General features: G+C 46.0%; 1 protein-coding gene across 4 annotated transcripts in view; it reads right to left on the bottom strand.

The window, feature by feature from the left end:
• The window catches only part of RAB3IL1 (RAB3A interacting protein like 1), a 58,361-nt gene extending 49,789 nt beyond the window's left edge, over positions 1 to 8,572 (bottom strand). For 2 of the 4 annotated variants that reach the window (XM_040328414.1, XM_040328416.1), the window contains exons 1-2: positions 7,895 to 8,164; positions 2,555 to 2,768 (exon numbers count right to left, since the gene is read on the bottom strand). In XM_040328414.1, the coding sequence (XP_040184348.1) occupies positions 2,555 to 2,768; positions 7,895 to 7,908 (228 nt within the window). In that variant the 5' untranslated portion in view covers positions 7,909 to 8,164. Of the gene's footprint in view, positions 1 to 2,554; positions 2,769 to 7,894; positions 8,165 to 8,371 lie in introns of those variants that run through there. The other 2 variants (XM_040328415.1, XM_040328417.1) reach the window with 2 other exon arrangements.
• Between the last annotated feature and the right edge of the window lie 13,281 nt (positions 8,573 to 21,853).

Here is a 21,853-nt window from a genome sequence, read left to right as displayed (position 1 = left end):
TAGTTTTCCAAGAGAAGCGTGCCGGTTTCATTTTCTTTTCTTAAAACAGTAAATAGCCAGGGGTGGATACACCATTTGTGCAGACTGTGTAGTTACACAAGGGTCCGCTGGGATTTTGAAACCCATTTACATGAGATGTGGGCCAACTAGGTGCAGAGACTTCACTCCCAGTCACATAGACCTGAACACAGACCAGAAGGAAATCAGAGACATTTTACATAATACCCTTATGTGATACTGGTGATAATTTCCAGGTAGTAAGTTGGGTTGCCCCTGTGTGAACCAGCACTTATATAGCTAGATTCAGTAAGAGTTAGGCCAGCGTATCAGTAGATACGCCGACCTAACTCGGAATCTGCGCCGACCTAAGTTTAAGTGTATTCTCAAACAGAGATACACTTAAACCTTTCTAAGATACGACGGCTTGCGCCATCGTATCTTAGGGTGCAATATTTAGGCTGGCCGCTAGGTGGCGCTTCCATTGCGTTCGGCGTAGAATATGTAGATCACTAGATACGCCTATTCACGAACGTACGCTTGCCCGTCGCAGTAAAGATACGCCGTTTACGTAAGGCATTTTCAGGCGTAAAGTTATTCCATCAAATAGCTGGACTAGAAATGTTAAGTATGGCCGTCGTTCCCGCGTCGAAATTTGTAAATTTTACGTCGTTTGCGTAAGTCGTCCGTGAATAGGGCTGGACGTAATTTACGTCCACGTCGAAACCAATACGTCCTTGAGGCGTACTTTGCCGCAATGCACACTGGGATATGTACACGGACGGCGCATGCGCCGTTCGTAAAAAACGTCAATCACGTCAGGTCACCCCCATTAACATAAAACACGCCCCCTCAGCCTAATTTGAATTAGGCGTGCTTACGCCGGCCCCATTTACGCAACGCCGCCGTAACTTAGTAGGCAAGTGCTTTGTGAATACAGTACTTGCCTAGCTAACTTACGGCGGCGTAGTATAAATAGGATACACTACGCCGCCGCAAAGATGCAGCGGTCTATTTGAATCCAGCTAATAGTGTGGATCTGAAACAGTTTACGGATATAATTTAGGTGCCTCAAAATTAAGCTGAATCTCAGTTCATCTGAATTATTTTTTTCACCTCTGTTACCAAATAATTAATACTCAACTAGATCTATATTGATTGACAATCCCCAGCCACTTTCTGGGGATTTGTAAAGGGAGTCCCTCCAGCGATCTGCAGATCTTGGTGCCACTTGCTCGCGCACATGATCGGCTCGGATCCTTTGAGCAATGTGAACGGAGCCCTGGCAGTGGGTTAGAGCTAAACCCAGCTGCGTGTCGAGGTGGTGGGGCCCCAGTAGGCATTTACTTTGTCAACAACTGGGGTGAAGATGGGGGGGATTGTGAGCAGGTAGATCACCCTGTGTGCCCTCTGCTCCTCCACCTTCCCTTCTCTCCTCTCTTGCCGGCAGCTGCTGCTTTCAGAATAGTGAGCGGGGGGGACAGTAAATATGTAATTTACTGGCCCTTCACTCACTGTGTTCATTCGCTTCAGTTTGTAAATCAACAGGAAGCTGCTTAGCACAGAGCACTTCCCATTCATTCACTGTCCAGTGCAGCTGAGGCTGCAGAGAAAGGGATTGGGGAATCTCCTTTCTCAGTTCCTTTCTATGTCTCAAAAGTGAGAAACCATTTGTCTACTTAAAGCGGGGGTTCACCCGGACATACAACTTTTTAACCTTAGATTCCTGCTCATTTTGTCTAGGGGAATCGGCCAATTTTTTTTTTTTAATCGAAACTGTACTTACCGCTGTAGAGAGCAATCTTCTCCGCCGCTTCCGGGTATGGGCTGTGGGACTGGGCGTTCCTATTTTGATTGACAGTCTTCCGACAGGCTTTCGACGGTCGCATCCATCGCGTCACGATTTTCCGAAAGTAGCCGAACGTCGGTGCGCAGGCGCAGTATAGCGCCGCACCGACGTTCGGCTTCTTTCGGCTACTCGTGACGCGATGGATGCGACCGTCGGAAGCCTGTCAATCAAAATAGGAATGCCCAGTCCCGCAGCCCATACCCGGAAGCGGCGGAGAAGATCGCTCTCTAAAACGGTAAGTACAGCTTCGATTTTAAAAATACTAGCCGATTCCCCTAAACAAAAATGAGCATGAATCTAAGGTTAAACGTTATTTTTAGGGTGAACTCCCTCTTTAAACCCCTGATATTTCACCAAAGTTCCCCCCCCAACAGTATTGTAAAAAAACAAAAACAAAAAAAATTGTAAAAAAAATAAACTGTAAAAAGGAGAAATATAATAATAAAAAAAAAAAAAAAAAAAAAAATGAAGGGCATATTCACATGTGTTCTCTGGCAAATGCTTAGCCCAGACCCCCCCCCCCCCCCTCCGTAACAGTGGCAGGCAATTTCAACATTATGAGCGCAACACGTACGAGGTACCAGCGCAGAAGGGGGTGTCAGGCAGGGGGTCAGAAAAATGCACCTTCACCTGTGTAGCCTAAAATCATTGCACCAGCCCAGTAACCAATACAGAAGACATTGATAATTACATGACACATACAATTACCTTTTGAGCCTTGAGCAGCTCCTCTCTCAGGATCTCTGATCCCTTCTCCCTGATCTCCACAGAGGAGCTGCGTAGCCGAGATAAATCATAGGTAGGCTTCTCCATACCTCGCTCAGGAACTGATCTTGAAGTTTCAGGTTTAGGGGATGTAGACCAATCCTCAAAAGGGGGTGAGCGCTGAAGCTGTGGACCCCCATCCAGGACAGGAGCCTGCCTGTGTGAAAACACAAGAAACCAAGTCTGATGGGAGCAATATATCGAGGAAATGGATCTGACTTTTAAAAAAAAACTGTGACTTTAAAAATAATCAAGACAAGTGGAGAATGCAGAAAGAAAGCTAATATCACTGCCGCCAGGAAACGGACTATGAATGAAGTTTCCTGTCATTCACATAGAATGCTAAGCTAGCGATCGACATCCTCAATCAATGAGCAATTCATGCAATGACTAACACAATCTATATCATTTGGGATTCCGAATTATGTAGTACAATCATCCTGGAATATCAACAACAATAATGAAAATATTCACATACACACTCTCTCTCTCTCATACCAGCAAACCTACAAAAATGAGACTAATGCCGCGTACACAGGATAATTTTTCAGCATGAAAAAAACGTAGTTTTTCAAAAACGTCATTTAAAATGATCGTGTGTGGGCTTCACATCATTTTTCGGGTTCTGAAAAAACGACAAAAAAAAATTCTAACATGCTGCATTTTTTAACGTCGTTTTAAACTATGTCGTTTTTCGGGTTGTAAAAAATGATCGTGTGTGGGCTAAAACGACGTTTAAAACCTGCGCATGCTCAGAAGCAAGTTATGAGACGGGAGCGCTCGTTCTGGTAAAACTACCGTTCATAATGGAGTAAGCACATTCATCACGCTGTAACAGACAAAAAAAGCGCAAATTGTCTTTTACTAAGGCCCCTTTCAGATTGGGGCGGGAGCCGCGGTGGCGGTATAACGCCGCTAAAAAAAACTGCGTTATACCGCAGAGGCGCATTGCGGGCGGTATTGCCGCGGTTTCCTATTGTTTTCAATGGGAAGGAGCGGTGAAGGAGTGGTATACATGCCGCTCCTCTCACCGCTCCAAAGATGCCTCTCCCACCAGCGCGGGAATCGGCCGCTAGCGGTGCGGTATTAACCCCCGCTAGCGGCCGATAAAGGGTTAATACCGCCTGCAATGCGCCTCTGCAGAGGCGCATTGAGGGCGGCATTGCCGCGGTTTCCCATTGTTTTCAATGGGAAGGAGCGGTATACATGCCGCTCCTCTCACCGCTCCAAAGATGCCTCTCCCGCCAGCGCATCGCCTCAGTGTGAAAGCCCTCGGGCTTTCACATTGAGGTTGCTGGGCAGGAGTTTTTCAGGCGGTATAGCAGCGCAATTTTTATCGCTGTACCGCCTGAAAAACTCCTCAGTCTGAAAGGGGTCTAACATGGAATCAGCTAAAGCAGCCCAAAGGCGAATGGAACCTCCTCTTTATAGTGCCGTCGTAAGTGTTGTACGTCACCGCGCTTTGCTAGATCATTTTTTAAAAACGATGGTGTGTGGGCTACGTCGTTTTAATGATGAAGTTGGAAAAAAGTCATTTTTTAAACATGCTGAAAAACAAAGTTTTTTTTTCATGCTGAAAAAATGATCGTGTCTTCTTCCGACTGCACTAGGGGGCACTGTAGTATAGGGTGACCAGACATCCCCAGTTTCAGGGGACAGTCCCCTGATTGAGGACACTGTCCCCGGACCAAGTCTGTCCCATGTTTTGTCCCCAGATTGGATTTATTAGGGGGCAGGGGCAATTTCAAAGACAATCAGTGCAGAATTAAAATAATTTTTTTTTAATTACACCCCCCCCCCCCCCCCCCGCTTCGCCGTGCCTACTAGCATAGGGGGGTTGTATTTTTCCCATTATCTGTGCCCCTTTCTGATGATCATGTGCTGGTCAGAGCGGAGGGAATATTTCTTCAGTTTCGGGCGCATGCCCATTTAGCTCCTCTCACATGTTCTTCTGCCTTGACTCAAGTCCTGGCCAGCCACCTGTCTATCTCCTTGCCTTCCCTGGCGGAGTGATCTTCCTCCGCTCCCCATCCAGTAGTAGCCAGGGGCCCGAAGAGTAAGACTTGAGAGGCTGTGAGACGGGCGGCGACGGGCAGAGAGTCGCCGATTGCCGCCATTACTAGTAAAGAAAAAATATGTCCCCGGATTTCATTTTAAAAATCTGGTCACCTTACTGTAGTAAGCAATTCAGTGCATCACAGGACTCAATTTTTTTTGTGTTTTGAGCAAACTTTATTTGAACTGTACAAAACGTACACTTCATTCATGGCGCTGTACAGCAGCTCAATGAACTGCACTGCTGTACAAAACTATGATTCTGTACAGTGCTCTGCAATAATATACAGCATGTCTAAATCCTAGCGCAGATCTGGGCTGCATTGCAGTTAGGGTTGCCACTTTTTTTCCATGTCAAACCCGAACACTTCAGCGTCGCACTGCAATTTTTTTTCATAGTATGCATTGATAAACTATGCATAGATGTTGTTATTAAATAACATTTTTAAGCATATTGAAGTTAAAAGAGTCCCCCTTTACATCAGAGTCCACAGAGTTTCCCTTTTAAATCTGAATATGCAGAGTTCCCTTCTTTTTTTTTTACACCTGAACTTGCATAGTTTCCCTGCACTGTAAGGGAGGACTCTGCAGACTCTGATGTGAGGGAGAACTCTGGGGACTCTAACATAAGGGTTGCTCTGGTGTATAGAGAGGACTTAAGGGGGAACACTGTGGCGTTTGGTGTAAAGGGGTGCTCTGAGAACCCCGATTCACCTTAGCATACTCGCTTAGAGGCCGAAGGGAAAAGGGGGGGGGGAGGCGGAGACTTCATTCACAGACAGAGATGGCTGGTGAGCTCTCTCACCCCTCGGCAGTCGGCACCTCTCATCCCAGCCCTGAGGATTGGAGTGTGGGCAGACACAGAGGGATAGGGGTGGGAGAAAGAGGTGCAGATCGAGCCCTCTATCCTCTCCCATCTGTGTGTTTGGGGGGGGGATTGATAGTGCTGGCTTTGGGCAGTGTGAAAGAGAGTGTAACAGACACTCTCAGCTTAGACAACTGCAGCCAGCAATCCTGCTGGGAACCCATAGGCCAGTCTGAGTCATGTGTCCGGGTCTCAGACAGTCTGAAACCCGGACGCATGATTCCAAACCTGAACTGTCCGGGTGAATCCCAAACAGGTGTGTGAATGGGACCCACGTAAAACAATTGTTTTCGGTTTGTCCTTGCAGTGACAGGTGTTTTACAATGCAGTGAAACGTCTATCACTGCCCTAACTGATGGTGCACAGATAGGGATGAGTTCCGACGTGTTCGCACGCTCCACGTGCAGAGCCCGCTAGGAAGTCGGCACTGCGCTAATCACAGGCAGTGAGACATTTCCCGATCTCTGCAGCCGCGCACCGGGACAATGGGGGTTATTTACAAAAGGCAAATCCACTTTGCACTACAAATGCAAACTACAAGTGAAAAGTGCACTTGGATGTGCAGTCGCTGTAAATTGGAGGGGTAGATCTAAAATGAGGGGAAGCTCTGTTGATTTTATTATCCAATCATGTGAAAGCTAAAATGCTGTTTTTTATTTTCCTTGCACTTACAGGGGCAGATCCACAGAGCGAGTACGCCGGCGTATCAACTGATACGCCGGCGTACTTTCAAATTACCTGCGTCGTATCTCTGTTTTGAATCCTCAAAACAAGATACGACGGCATCTGGGTTAGATCCGACAGGAGTACGTCTTCGTACGCCTTCGGATCTAAGATGCAATTCTTCGGCGTCCGCTGGGTGCCGTTCACGTCGTTTTCCGAGTCGAATATGCAAATTAGCTATTTCCGACGATCCACGAACGTACGAGCGGCCGTCGCATTCTCTTACGTCGTTTCCGTTCGGCTTTTTCTGGCGTATAGTTAAAGCTGTTATTTCGTGGCCTATAGTTACACCTGCTATGTTAAGTATGGCCGTCGTTCCCGCGTTTAATTTTAGAAAAATGTTTTCGTTTGCGTAAGTCGTCTGTGAATCGGGATGGACGTAATTTACGTCCACGTCAAAACAATGACGTTCTTGCGACGTCATTTAGCGCAATGCACGGAGGGAAATTTAGGAACGGAGCATGCGCAGTTCGTTCGGTGCGGGGACACGCTTAGTTTAAATGAAACACGCCCCCTACTCGCCGCATTTGAATTCCACGCCGTTACGCCTCTTGAGATACACTACCTTACAGCGCGAAATCTTTATGGATTCGATTTAAAGCCAGGTAAGGTACGGCGGCGTAGCGTATCTCAGATACGATGCGCCGGGGCAGATCTTTGTGGATCTGCCCCACAGTTTGCACTTGTAGTGCAAAGTGGATTTGCCTTTCGTAAATAACCCCCAATGTCGCACTGCCTATGATTAGCGCAGCGCAGTGACGTCTTGCTGGCGGGCTCTGCAGATGGAGTGTGCGAACACGCCGGCCCTAATGCCTAAGGATGAGCTCTGGCGTGTTCGCATAGTACACATGCAGAGCCCGCCAGAAAGTGTGCACGGCGCTGCGCTAATCACAGCCAGGGAGACATTTCACGTTCCCTGCAGCCGAGCATCGGGACAATGTCTCACTGCCTGTGATTAGCGCAGCGCAGTGCCGACTTCCTGGCGGGCTTTGCAGATGGAGTGTGCGAACACGCCGGACCTCATCCCTAAGGATGAGCTCTGGCGTGTTCGCATAGTACACGTGCAGAGCCCGCCAGGAAGTGTGCACGGCGCTACGCTAATCACAGCCAAGGAGACATTTCACGATCCCTGCAGCTGAGCATCGGGACAATGTCTCCCTGACTGTGATTAGCGCAGCGCCGTGCAGACTTCCTGGTGGGCTCTGCACGTGTACTATGCGAACGCGCCAGAGCTCATCCTTACTCATCCCTATCCACAGACCTGAAGAGGAAGAGTCTACCTGCGATCTACTGAACCCAGCTGCAATTCTTTTCAGGCGCCAATGCAAAAAAATAATACATGCATTTTTCTTTCTTTGCAAAAGCTGGAATTCTTCAATCTAAAATGGTTAGCAGTTCACGGCTATTTTGAGTGTCCTGAGCGACACAAATTGCTCCTCCATAGTCTGTGGCATTCTAAAGTCCACTGCTTCTTCCATCACTAAACTTATTAACTGGATTCTGAAGTGAACACAAGCCTAGCCGATCGGTTACGTGAGCTATCTGCGCCACTCCGGTACAGAACGCTCGGTCATTATTTGGGTCGCAGAAGAGCGCACAGATGTCCTGCATTAACGGAACACAATTTACATTGATCTTACCCTCCTGTCCACATCCCTCCAGCCGACACTCTCTCCTCCAGGCTGTCTCAGGGAGGGGACATCCAGAAAAGGGGTTAGCGAAGGTCGGACGGACGCAAGTAAAAGATGGAGGTGGAAGTTGAAGAGATGAAAACGGGATGGATGAGAAATGCCGAATGCGGAGAGGGTACAGATGTTGGCGGAGAGAGCTGATGTTGCACCGTAGAGTTTCAGTGCATCCCACATAAGTATGTGTGTGTCTCCCGCCTGTCACTTCCTCCCACCCCCCCTCTCTGCGGCACACAGAGGAAACACTTCCAGCTGCAGGGAGCGAGGGTGGACGGGGGGAGAGGACGGGAGGAAGAGGGGGCTACACACACACACAAGTGCAGGAACAAGGAAATCAACTGACAGATCATGCAGATAAGCTGGAAAAATAAATAAAACATATTAGTACCTCCATATATGAAAATACGTTCATTGATTGAATAAACATACCTACATGGTTAGCAGCGTGTGTATTCAGCATTTGTTTGCATGCAACATGCAGAGAGCCCTTTGCTGCGCTGGGTGATCAGTGAATTGTATAGTAGCTCCTAACCCCCCTACACATGGATCTGGTCACATGACCTCCATCTGTTTCCCATTGCAGCAGTGTACACTGGCTGCTACGTCACATGATTATCATGTGACACACCCAAGGGACATTTTTGGATAGAAGTGAATGCAAATTTCAGTTCCTTTTCCGAAAGCTAGTGAAAAAAAAAAATCACTTTTACAAGCAGCCGGCCAGAGAGAGGATCTAATCAGTTTTATTGTCTGCGTTCCCTGTGCCGACAGATCTCACCACATAGAATAATCCTAGAGCAAGAAGGAAAATAGATATTGCTTTAGTAGTGATCGATAACAGTACTGGGAGCTTTGTATAATAATGTAATAATCAATCGAAAATCAACTATCGTAAAAAAAAAATGATATTCTTTTAATTGCATTCAGCATACCTCCCAACTGTCCCTGATTTCGAGGGACTGTCCCTGATTTGGAGCAATGTCCCTCTGTCCCTCATTCTCCTCATTTTGGTCTGATCTATATAGATGTATATAAAATGCACTTTTTGGGCCAGATTCTCAAAGAGATACGACGGTGTATCTCCTGATACTCCGTCGTATCTCTGACTGCGCTCGGTCGTATCTATGCGACTGATTCATAGAATCAGTTACGCATAGATATGCCTAAGATCCGACAGGTGTAAGTGTGTTACACCGTCGGATCTTAACTGCAATTTAAAAATGGCCGCTGGGGGCGTTCTCGCTGATTTACGCAGAGAATATGTAAATCAGCGAAATACGCCAATTCTCGAACGTACGCGGGCCAGACGCAGTGTTTTTACGACGTTTACGTAAGGGTTTTCCCGGCGCATAGTTAGCCCTGCTTCTATGAGGCGCAGCCAATGTTAGGTATGGCCGTCGTTCCCACGACGAAATTTGAATTTTTTACGTTGTTTGCGTAAGTCGTTCGCGAATACGGATGGACGTCATTTACGTAAGCGTCGAAACCAATGACGTCGTTGCGACGTCATTTGGAGCAATGCACGCTGGGAAAATTTCCGGACGGCGCATGCGCTATTGGATCGGCGCGGGGACGCGCCTGATTTGAATAGTACACTCCCCCTAGCCGCGGAATTTGAATTCCGCCGGAGGAATTACGATCCGCCGCCGCAAGTTTGGAGGTAAGTGTTTTGTGAATTAGCCACTTGCCTCTAAAACTTGCGGCAGCGGATCTTAAATCACATAGGTTACGCGGATCTAAAGATCCGCTGATCTATCTGAATCTGGCCCATAATCTATCAAAAAGTGTTTCCCAGTGCTAAACCTTTCATCTGATTTCTAAATGGCTGCATTTGTAAATTCCAAAAGCCAATATAAAGAAATAGTAGTGGTAAAAAAAGCATGTGTGGATTTAACCAATCTTATTTTTTTGTACAATTCTCCTTTAAGGGGGCGTGGCAAGGGGTGTGTCCTATGCCTACATACTTTTGCTGATAGGTGTCACTCATTCCCATCTTAGAAAGTTGGGAGGTATGCATTCAGTTAATACCCGCAATAATAGTTTTGAAGAGCAGAGGGGAACTATAAATTGCCTTAATAGAGATTGTTAATAGGACTGCGTGTTTTGTATAATAATTCAATAATCAATCTAAAAATCAATTATCGTACAAAAATATATTCTATTAATTGCATGTAATAATAGTTTTCTAGAGCAGGATGGAAAATATATATTGCTTTAGACCCCTTTCACGCTTTAGCAAATTTTGAGCGGTTTAGGAGCGGTTTACACACCGCTCCTCCACCGCCCCCGCCCATTGAAATGAATGGTCACTGCTGCCGAAGCGCCTGCAAAGCGATTTGGCATCGGCACTTTTCGGACACATTTAACCCTTTCTTCGGCCGCTAGCATCCGAAAAACAAAGGTAAATCACTGCTAAAACGGAGCGTTGCCCGTGTGAAAGGGGTTTTATTATAGCCCTTTCTCACTGCCAGCGCCCGGGCGTCAGGGGTAAAGCGGCGCTTTACCGTAGTTTATGTGGTGCTTTTCGGGAGCTTTTAACCCCCGCTAGCGGCCAAATAAAGGGTTAAAAGTGCCCGCAAAGTGCTACTGCGACGCCGCTTTGCAGGCGATGCACCATTGATTTTAATGGGCAGGGGCGCTTTAGGAGCGGCTTATTCACCGCTCTTAAAGCACCTCAAAGAAGCTGCTTGCAGGACTTTTTTGGACGTCCTGCCAGCGCAGCGCCCCAGTGTGAAAACACTAGGGCTTTCACACTGGGATTGCAGATGAGGCTTTTTTCAGATGCTTTACAGACGCTATTTTTAGCAATAAAGAGCCTGAAAAACGCCTTCAGTGTGAAAGGGGTCTTAGCAGGGCCGATCCGCCCTATAGGCTCACTATGCAAGCCGCTTAGGGCCCCGCAAAGCTGCGGAGGGCCCCCAAAATTACTAGAGGCCCGCCTGGTGAGAAGTCATTTTCGGCCCCTCACCCCGCGTCTCAAAGCGCTGGCTGCATGGGAGAAGAGGTAAGAAGTCAGCACCCCCCGCTTCTCACTTTAATGTAAGATGGCAGAACACCCCCGCCCTCCGCTTCTCAACCTTAATCTTTAATGTGACATGTCACTGTTGGCAGCGCAGACCCCCTCCCCCCGCTTCTCAACTTTAATGTGACATTTTATTTTGCTTAGGGCCACAGGGAGGTCAGGATCGGCACTGGGTCTTAGACCCCTTTCACACTGCCAGCACCTGAAAAACACTGATAAAGCGCCGCTAAAACTAGTTGCGCTTTACCAGCGTTTTTCGGGGGATCTCAGGGTGCTTTTAACCCCCGCTAGCAGCTGAATAAAGGGTTTAAAGCACCCACAAAGTGCTGCTGCCGAGGCACTTTGCAGGTGGTTCCTATTGATTTTTAATGGGATGGGGTGCTTTAGGAGCGGTGTATACACTGCTCCTAAAGCGCCTCAAAGAAGCTGCTTGCAGGACTTTTTTTGACGTCCTGACAGCGCAGCGCCCCAGTGTGAAAGCACTCGGGCTCTCACACTGGGATTGCAGATGAGGCTTTTTTCAGGCGCTTTACAGCCACTATTTTTAGCGCTAAAGCGCATGAAAAACACCTCCAGTGTGAAAGGGGTCTTAGGGATTGTTTACAGTACTGGGCATTTTGTATCCTGTACAATTATTTGTTTAATAATTCAATAATCAGATATGATCGGAAATCAAGAATCGTAAAAAATGTAATTATAAAAGGCTCTTACGCTGTCAGATCTTAAATGCAATTTTTTTTCCCGCCGCTAGGTGTCGCCTCGTCGTTTTCCCTGTCGTCTATGCAAATTAGCTATTTACGCGAGATTCCCAAACGTACGCGCGGTCGACGCAGAGAATTTACGACGTTTCTGTAGCCTTTGCAAACGCGTAAAGTTGCCCCTGCTATATGAGGGGCAACCAATGTTAAGTATGGCCGTCGTTCCCGCGTCAAAATTTAAAAAAGTACGTCGTTTGCGTAAGTCGTCCGTGAATGGGGTTGGACGCCATTTACGTTAACGTCGAAACCAATGACGTCCATGCGACGTCATTTAGCGCAATGCACGTCGGGAAATTTTAGGGACGGCGCATGCGCAGTACGATTGGCGTGGGAACGCCCCTAATTTAAATGATCCACGCCCCCTACCTGGATCATTTGAATTAGGCGGGCTTGCGCCGGAGAATTTACGCTACGCCGCCGCAACTTTACAGGCAAGTGCTTTGTGAATCAAGCACTTGCCCGTAAAACTTGCGGCCACGTAACGTAAATGAGATACGTTACGCCGCCGCTGTTTTACGCCAGTCTACGAGAATCTGGCCCTGAGTTTCTCAGCACATGTGTAGACAATCATAGACGAGCATTTATCACAGACCGAGCCGTTTTCGCACATGCAGGTGCAAAGATCTGTGCCGGGTCCCAAAAGTCAGGCAGAGCTGTTCACATCTGCTTACACGTGGAAACGAGCAAAACAGAATTCTCGCCTCGGTAAGGAAGGAAGAAATGCTGTGTTGCAACACAAAAAAAAGTTAAAAGCACTTACACAAAAAATAAACCTTTTATCCAATTGTGGGAGAGAGAGGGGACTGGAGCCACGTGGAAATCATTTGTTTCGTTCTGGGATGAAGGTCCACTTTAACCACTTCAATACCAGGCATTTTCACCCCCTTCCTGCCCAGGCCAATTTTCAGCTTTCGGCACTGTCACGCTTTGAATGACAATTGCGCGGTCGTGTGACGTGGCTCCCAAACACAATTGACGTCCTTTTTCCCCCCACAAATAGAGCTTTATTTTGGTCGTATTTTATTATCTCTGCAGTTTCTATTTTTTGCGCTATAAACAAAAAAGTGCAAAAATTTTGAAAAAAAAAACAATGGGCTAGATTCAGGTAGCCCTGCGTAATGTTCTGCGGGCGTAGCGTATGGTATTTACGCTACGCCGCCGCAATTTAGAGAGGCAAGTGCAGTATTCACAATGCACTTGCTCCGTAAGTTGCGGCGGCGTAGCGTAAATCTGCCGGCGTAAGCGCGCCGAATTCAAATTCTGAAGAGGTGGGCGTGTTTTATGTAAATAAAACATGACCCCACGTATTTGACGTTTTTTACGAACGCCGCATGCGCCATTCGTGAAAGAATCCCAGTGCGCATGCTCCAAATTTCGTCGCAAATCGGCAATGCTTTAGACGTGAACGTAACTTACGTACAGCCCTATTCGCGAACGACTTACGCAAACGACGTAAAAATTTCAAAATTCGACGTGGGAACGACGTCCATACTTAACATTGCGTACGCCTGATATAGCAGGAGTAACCTTACGCCGGAAAAAGCCTAACGTTAACGACGTAAAAAAATGCGCCGGGCGTACGTACGTTTGTGAATCGGCGTATCTACCTAATTAGCATATTCCTTGCGTAAATCGACGGAAGCGCCACCTAGCGGCCAGCGTAAAATTGCAACTAAGATACGACGGCGTAAGAGACTTACGCCGGTCGAATCTTAGTCAAATCTATGCGTAACTGATTCTAAGAATCAGGCGCATAGATACGACGCCACAACTCAGAGATACGACGGCGTATATCGTACCTGAATCTAGCCCAATATTTTTTACTTTTTGCTATAATAAATATCCCAATTTTTTTTTTTTAAATGTATATTTTTTCTCATTTTAGGCCTATACGTATTCTTCTACATATTTTTGGTAAAAAAAAAAAAAAAAAACGCAATAAGCGTTTATTGATTGGTTTGCACAAAAGTTATAGCACCTACAAAAGAGGGGATAGATTTATGACATTTATTTTTATTTTATTTTTTTTACTAGTAATGGTGGCGATCTGCGATTTTTGTCAGGACTGCGATATTGCGGCGGACACATCAGACACTTTTGACACTATTTTGGGACCATTCACATTTATACAGCGAACAGTGCTATAAATATGTACTGATTACTGTATAAATGTGACTGGCAGGGAAGGGTTTAACACTAGGGTGCGATCAAGGGGTTAATGTGCTCCCTAGGGAGTGATTCTTACTGTGGGGGGAGGGGACTCACAAGAGGAGGAGACCAATCGGTGTCCCAATGTACAAAGGACACACCATTGGTCTTCTCTCCCTGACAGGACGTGGACAGGGCCATCTTAATAGCATCATGGGCTCCTGGGCAAAGTAATACTCTGGGGCCCCTACAATGATGACAGTGCAGGTAAACAGACATTAAGTAGGTAGGAGGCAGAAAGTCTCCCCTTTGCATCTATCACTCTCAGTGCCATCACGGGGCCCCCAATTTCATGGGCTCAAGTACCACCTGCTTTGGGGAAAGTGCAGGGCCCCCCTATGCAGCTGGGGCCCCTGGGCAGTGCCCAGGTGTGCCCTCTTATTAAGACAGCCCTGGACGTGGATCTCTGTGTTTACACACAGAGATCCACGTCCCTGGCTCTGTGACGAGCAATCGCGGGTACATGGCAGACATCGCAGCCACCGGGCACGCGCATCGGGACCCCAGCAATGTGGAGAGCACGCGCGCTCCACACTGCGAGAATCCCAGGACGTCATATGACGGCCGCCCAGAGGGACGAAAGGTCCCTGCGGCTGTCATATTACTATGGGCCGGGCGGGAAGCGGGTTAAGTAACAAGAGCATGGTGAGTGTTGTAAGTGTCTCTGGCAAGTATCATTTAAATAAATAAAATATATGCTGCAGACATATAGGTGAGTATAAATGTTTATTTTTTTTTCCACTTCCCACACATCTATAATTCTGACAAATAGATAGACACACATTAACCACTTCAGCTCCAGAAGAATTGGCTGCTCAATGACCAGGCCATTTTTTGCAATTCGACACTGCGATGTTGTACCCAAACAAAATTGATGTCCTTTTTTTCCCACAAATAGAGCTTTATTTTGGTTGTATTTGATCATCTCTGCGATTTAAATTTTTTGCGTTATAAACAAAGAAAAGAGCGACAATTTTGAAAAAAAAAAACACAATCTTTTGTACTTTTTGCTATAATAAATATCCCCAATTTGTTTTAAAAAAAGCAAATTTTTTCTCAGTTTAGGCCAATATGTATTCTTCTACATATTTTTGGTAATAAAAAATCGCAATAAGCGTATATTGATTGGTTTGCGCAAAAGTTAAAGTGTCTACAAAATAGGGGATAGATTTATAGTATTTTTTTTTTGTATTTTTTTTTTTACTAGTAATGGCGGCGATCTGCGATTTTTATCGGGACTGCAACATTATGGCGGACAGATCAGGCCCTTTTGACACATTTTTGGGACCATTGGTATTTATACAGCAATTAGTGATATAAAAATGCACTGATTACTGTAAAAATTTCACTGGCGGGGAAGGGGTTAACACTAGGGGCGATCAAGGGGTTAATTGTGTTCCCTAGTGTGTGTTTCTAACTGTAGGGGGATGGGACTGACCTAGAGGAAATGACAGATAGTGGTTCCTAGCTATTGGGAACTCACAATCTGCCTTTCCTCACGCAACAAAACAGGGATTTGTGTGTTTACACACACACACACACACGTCCCTGTTCTGCCTCCCGTGCCCGCAATCGCTCACGGGCGGTGGTCATCATGACCGCCGGTCACAAACATAGGCACCCCTGTGCTGCAGCGTGCCTGCTAGCCCACTTAAAGCAAACGACGTACAGCTACGATGGTTCTCGCAGCAGAGCCAACCTGCCGCAGTATAACTGCAGTGGCTGGTCCATAAGCGGTTAAATAACAACAAACATAGGCGTGCGCACAAAAAAATTCACACTTGCCTAAAACTTTCGCACAGTACTGAAGGTGTCACAGGGACCGGACACACAAACTCCTATACAAATTTAGGAGATTTTCTCATTTTTCCCACTCTATTAGGTAGAGGCATTTTTGTTTCTGTCCCCATTAGTGAGATCTCCTTATGTCCTGTGATACACAGACCTCCCAACATTGTGAGATGGGAATGAGGGACACCTACTAACAAACGTTTGTAGGGAAAGGACACGCCCCCTGCCACACCCCCTTAAAGGAGAATTAACCAAAAAAAAGGTTAATTCAATCCAAAAGGACTTTTTTTTTAACCACTAGTATTCCTTTATATTGGCTTTTAAAGAGGAAGTAAACCCTGGTGGGTTTTAGTTCCTCTTTGATCCCTGAAAAGTAAAAACATAATGGACTACTATGCATCGCATAGTAGCCCATTATGTGCCACTTACCTGCAGAATAAGCCCACGATATCAGCGATGTCCCCTCTCTCTCATCGCGTCCATCTTTAACCCCTCTTCCTTCCGGGGCTGTGGACTCCGGCTCTGCTATTGGCCGGAGTTGTGTGACGTCACTCCCGTGCATGCGCTCGGGAGCCCACAGTTACGGCAAGGGCACTATAGAAACGTCACGGATCGTGCCCTTCCTTCAGTGTGAATATCTCCTAAACCGTAGAGGTTTAAGAGATATTTCTACAGTGCCTTGCGAAAGTATTCGGCCCCCTTGAACTTTGCGACCTTTTGCCACATTTCAGGCTTCAAACATAAAGATATAAAACTGTAATTTTTTTTGAAGAATCAACAAGTGGGACACAATCATGAAGTGGAACGAAATTTATTGGATATTTCAAACTTTTTTAACAAATAAAAAACTGAAAAATTGGGCGTGCAAAATTATTCAGCCCCTTTACTTTCAGTGCAGCAAACTCTCTCCAGAAGTTCAGTGAGGATCTCTGAATGATCCAATGTTGACCTAAATGACTAATGAGGATAAATAGAATCCACCTGTGTGTAATCAAGTCTCCCTATAAATGCACCTGCACTGTGATAGTCTCAGAGGTCCATTTAAAGCGCAGAGAGCATCATGAAGAACAAGGAACACACCAGGCAGGTCCGAGATACTGTTGTGGAGAATTTTAAAGCCGGATTTGGATACAAAAAGATTTCCCAAGCTTTAAACATCCAAAGGAGCACTGTGCAAGCGATAATATTGAAATAGGAGTATCAGACCACTGCAAATCTACGAAGACCTGGCCGTCCCTCTAAACTTTCAGCTCATACAAGGAGAAGACTGATCAGAGATGCAGCCAAGAGGCCCATGATCACTCTGGATGAACTGCAGAGATCTACAGCTGAGGTGGGAGACTCTGTCCATAGGACAACAATCAGTCCCTGTATACTGCACAAATCTGGCCTTTATGGAAGAGTGGCAAGAAGAAAGCCATTTCTTAAAGATATCCATAAAAAGTGTTGTTTAAAGTTTGCCACAAGCCACCTGGGAGACACACCAAACATGTGGAAGAAGGTGCTCTGGTCAGATGAAACCAAAATCAAACTTTTTGGCAACAATGCAAAACGTTATGTTTGGCGTAAAAGCAACACAGCTCATCACCCTGAACACACCATCCCCACTGTGAAACATGGTGGTGGCAGCATCATGGTTTGGGCCTACTTTTCTTCAGCAGGGACAGGGAAGATGGTTAAAATTGATGGGAAGATGGATGGAGCCAAATACAGGACCATTCTGGAAGAAAACCTGATGGAGTCTGCAAAAGACCTGACACTGGGACGGAGATTTGTCTTCCAACAAGACAATGATCCAAAACATAAAGCAAAATCTACAATGGAATGGTTCACAAATAAACATATCCAGGTGCTAGAATGGCCAAGTCAAAGTCCAGACCTGAATCCAATCGAGAATCTGTGGAAAGAACTGAAAACTGCTGTTCACAAACGCTCTCCATCCAACCTCACTGAGCTCGAGCTGTTTTGCAAGGAGGAATGGGCAAAAATTTTAGTCTCTCGATGTGCAAAACTGATAGAGACATACCCCAAGCGACTTACAGCTGTAATCGCAGTAAAAGGTGGCGCTACAAAGTATTAACTTAAGGGGGCTGAATAATTTTGCACGCCCAATTTTTCAGTTTTATTTGTTAAAAAAGTTTGAAATATCCAATAAATTTCGTTCCACTTCATGATTGTGTCCCACTTGTTGTTGATTCTTCCAAAAAAAATACAGTTTTATATCTTTATGTTTGAAGCCTGAAATGTGGCAAAAGGTCGCAAAGTTCAAGGGGGCCGAACACTTTCGCAAGGCACTGTAGTGCCTACAGGTAAGGCTTAAAAGCTTACCTGTAGGGAAAAGTGGTTGTACAGGGTGTACAACCCCTTTAAAATGTACAAATGCAGCAATTTTGAAATTAGATGAAAGGTTTAGCACTGGGAAACACTTTTGAAAGATAAAAAGTGAATTTTATATACAACTATATAAATCAAACCTAAATGAGGGACAAACGAGGGGGAACGAGGAACAGAGGGACATTGTTCCAAATCAGGGACAGTCCCTCAAAATCAGGGACAGTTGGGAGCGATGGGTACCCTGTCACCAGGACAGGAAGTTATAGGAACTCTCCCCAGTGGTGTTACAAACAATACATATCTGACAGAGCATGTAGTCCTTACCCACTCCTGTTTGGGCTGAAGGGCCAGTTTGTGAACTGCTTCTCGTCTTCTCTTTGCCAACATTTAGAGGGCTAAAAGAGTGAATAATCAGAATAGGAGTTGGGTCGTGTTTTTAAAAACTCATGCAACCTATCACTCATAACCAGGGCCGCTGATAGGGGGGGGACCACCAGCCCTCCTGTAGGGGGCCCGGGCAAACAGTGGGGCCCGGACAGCAGAAGGAATCATTGTGGTCGGATGGAGGGGCAATTACAGAATTACTTCACCCTTCCCGTTCTGCCTGCTTCTGATCCCCCTCTGTGCCCCATGTCACGGTGCTGCCCCCCACGGCACTGCTGGCTTACCTGTCTCATAAAAAAAAAAATTGTAAAATAAGATACATTTTAATAAATTTTAACATTCTTTAAAAAATTATATTTACAAAAAAGTTTAAAGATTTTTCAAAACTTTAAAAAAGGGCTAATTCACACAGGTTTGTGTCCGCTAATAATGATTTTAGTGTATTTGTTTGTGAAAATATTGTTTTGATATATTTGGGGGGAGCCTGGGGGGCCCTGTCAGGTAGGCTGTACGGGGCCCCGTGATTTCTAACAGCAGCTCTGCTCATAACTTGAAAAAAATGTTTATTGGTTTGATTCGAATTTTGTAAGATGATTGTTTCTCCATATTTGTATGGCTCAGTGTGACTTTCTACCCACTGCTGCCTCCATGTGGTAACACACATTATTGCACAGGGTATGCATTTATGAATTACCGTATATGTGAATCTGTTGTATTGAATTACTGGTGGTGATTGTCTTTAAATAACACTGTAAAACAGATGCATGTCCACAGAACCATTATGCAAAAAATGAACCTGGGCTACAAGACATCACTTCATTATAACCTAATGCAGAACTCCAGCCAAATTATTTTTTTTATTAATAATTTTTTTTTTTGCTTCCGACAGAATAGGGAAGCGTCCAGGCCCGCCGCTACAGGACAGGCAAAACAAACAATTGCTTGGGGCCCCGAGTTGGCCTGGGGCCCCCAACTTCCCCTTCCCAGGATGTAGCGTGGCCGAGCTCCTCTTCCTTCCACCTGGAGTCCTGTCAGTCCGGCCGTGTACCGCGCGTGGTACAGGAGATTTAGTTTCCTGTTCCCGGCCGGACTGACAGGAAGTGCACACTGAGTGCTCACTTCCTTTTAGTCCAGCCGGGAACACAGGAAACTGAATCTCCTGTACCACACAGTGCCAGGGCCCGGGCCGGGTACCATCTGATAGGGGACTGGGGAAGAGGCAAGGGGTAGAGGAGCTCGGCTACGCTTCAGCGGCAGCCTACAGGGAAGAAGGGGTGGTAAGAATAGAGAAAAAAAATTGTGTAACGTTAACGTAGGCTTTGCATGCGGGGGAGGTGCTTGGGGGCCCCCATTTTGCTTGGGGGCCCCCAAATTCCTTCAAACGGCCCTGGAAGCGTCACAAATTTGATTTGGTTAATCTGGTAGATTGAGGCCTTCACATGTAAACTCTAACAATACACTTCTCTTATTTGCTCCCTTATGGTTTGTTAGATTTACCATTGAAAGTGATTCATCTGCTCAATACATGCAAAAAAAAAAATTGCTGTTCATTTAGCCAGAAATTTTGTGAGTTGATAACTTGTTCTTACTTCCTCTGTGATTAATAATTAGCATTGTTCCCATAAATCTCCATCGACCACAAAACACCCTCCCCACTGTTTTATGGAGGGGGAAGGTGTTACAGTTGTAACCTTACAGGAAGTGTGTTCCTGGCAGGATCATCAGAAAAAAAGAAAAATGTATAAAAAAAAAAAAATGAATGCAGCCACCACATTTAAAGTGGAGCTTCACCCAAAAACTTAATTTTTAACATTAGATTGAGGCTCATCTTGTCAAGGGGAATCGGGTGTTTTTTTTTTAAATCGAAGCAGTACTTACCGTTTTAAAGATAGATCTTCTCTGCCGCTTCCGGGTATGGGCTGCGGGACTGGGCGTTCCTATTTGATTGACAGACTTCTGGCAGGCTTCCGACGGTCGCATACATCGCGTCACGATTTTCCGAAAGTAGCCAAACGTCGGTGCGCAGGCACCGTATAGAGCCGCACCGACGTTCGGCTTCTTTCGGCTACTCGTGACGCGATGGATGCGACCGTCGGAAGCCTGTCAATCAAATAGGAACGCCCAGTCCCGAAGACCCATACCCGGAAGCGGCAGAGAAGATCGCTCTCTAAAACGGTAAGTACTGCTTCGATTTTAAAAAAAACTACCCGATTCCCCTTCACAAAATGAGCCTCAATCTAATGTTAAAAATAGTTTTTCGGGTGAACACCTGCTTTAAGGAAAGGTAGGCTGCAATACATTTATTTTCTTGGGTTTATAGACGCTTTATATGTCACGCTATTTCAAAATCATCATTGTTCCCTTCAACATAGCAAAGCTTGGACACGTACATAAATGTACATAATTTTTTATACCCAGAGTGACAAAGTACCGGTATATAGAGTTATAGAATCAACCAACACAGTGTCAGTTTATTATTATTTTTTTTAGGTACTTATATAGCGCCGTCAATTTACGCAGCGCTTTACATATACAATGTACATTCACATCAGTCCCTACCCTTAAGGAGCTTACAATCTAAGGTCCCTAACTCACATTCATATACTGGGGGCCAATTTAGGCAGAAGCCAATTAACCAGTATGGCCCGGATTCACGTAGAGCGGCGCATATTTATGCCGAATATACGCTACACCAACGTATCGCAGAGCGGCGAGCACAGTATTCTCAAAGCAAATGCTCCCAGCGTTGCGCCGGGGGTAACGTAAATTCGTAGGCGTAAGCCGGCCTAATTCAAAGTAGGTGGAAGTGGGCGTGATCCATTTAAATGACGCGTGACCCCATGCAAATGATGGGCCGAACAAACGGCGCATGCGCCGTCCCGTGGACGCATCCCAGTGCGCATGCTCAGAATCACGTCGGAAATACTCCCTAAGATACGTTGAATCACTGCCTACGACGTGAACGTAACCTACGCCCAGCCCTATTCACGTACTACTACAGAAACGACGTAAAATATGACGGCTGTTCCCTGGTCGATACCTTAACATGACTTACACCTGCTTTATGAGGCTTAACTTTACGCTGGACGTAAGCCTTACGTAAACCGCGTATATTAATGCGCCGGGCACAAGTACTTTGTGAATCGGCGTATCTCACTCATTGCCTTGCGGCCAGAGTAAATATGCGCCCACGATACGACGGCGTAGGAAACTTACGTCGGTCGTAGGAAGCCTATTTTCAGGCGTATCTAGTTCTGTGGGCACGGCGCACAGATACGACGGCGCACATTTACATTTACGCGGCGTATCTGTAGATATACGCCGGCGTAAGTGCTACTTGAATCCGGGCCTATGTCTTTGGAGTGTGGGAGGAAACCGGAGTACCCGGAGGAAACCCACGCAGGCACAGGGAGA

Source organism: Rana temporaria, chromosome 11 (assembly GCF_905171775.1).
Source record: "Rana temporaria chromosome 11, aRanTem1.1, whole genome shotgun sequence".
Taxonomy (NCBI): domain Eukaryota; kingdom Metazoa; phylum Chordata; class Amphibia; order Anura; family Ranidae; genus Rana; species Rana temporaria.
Note: the sequence above shows the minus strand (reverse complement) of the source record. Positions and strands in the feature narration are given on the sequence as shown.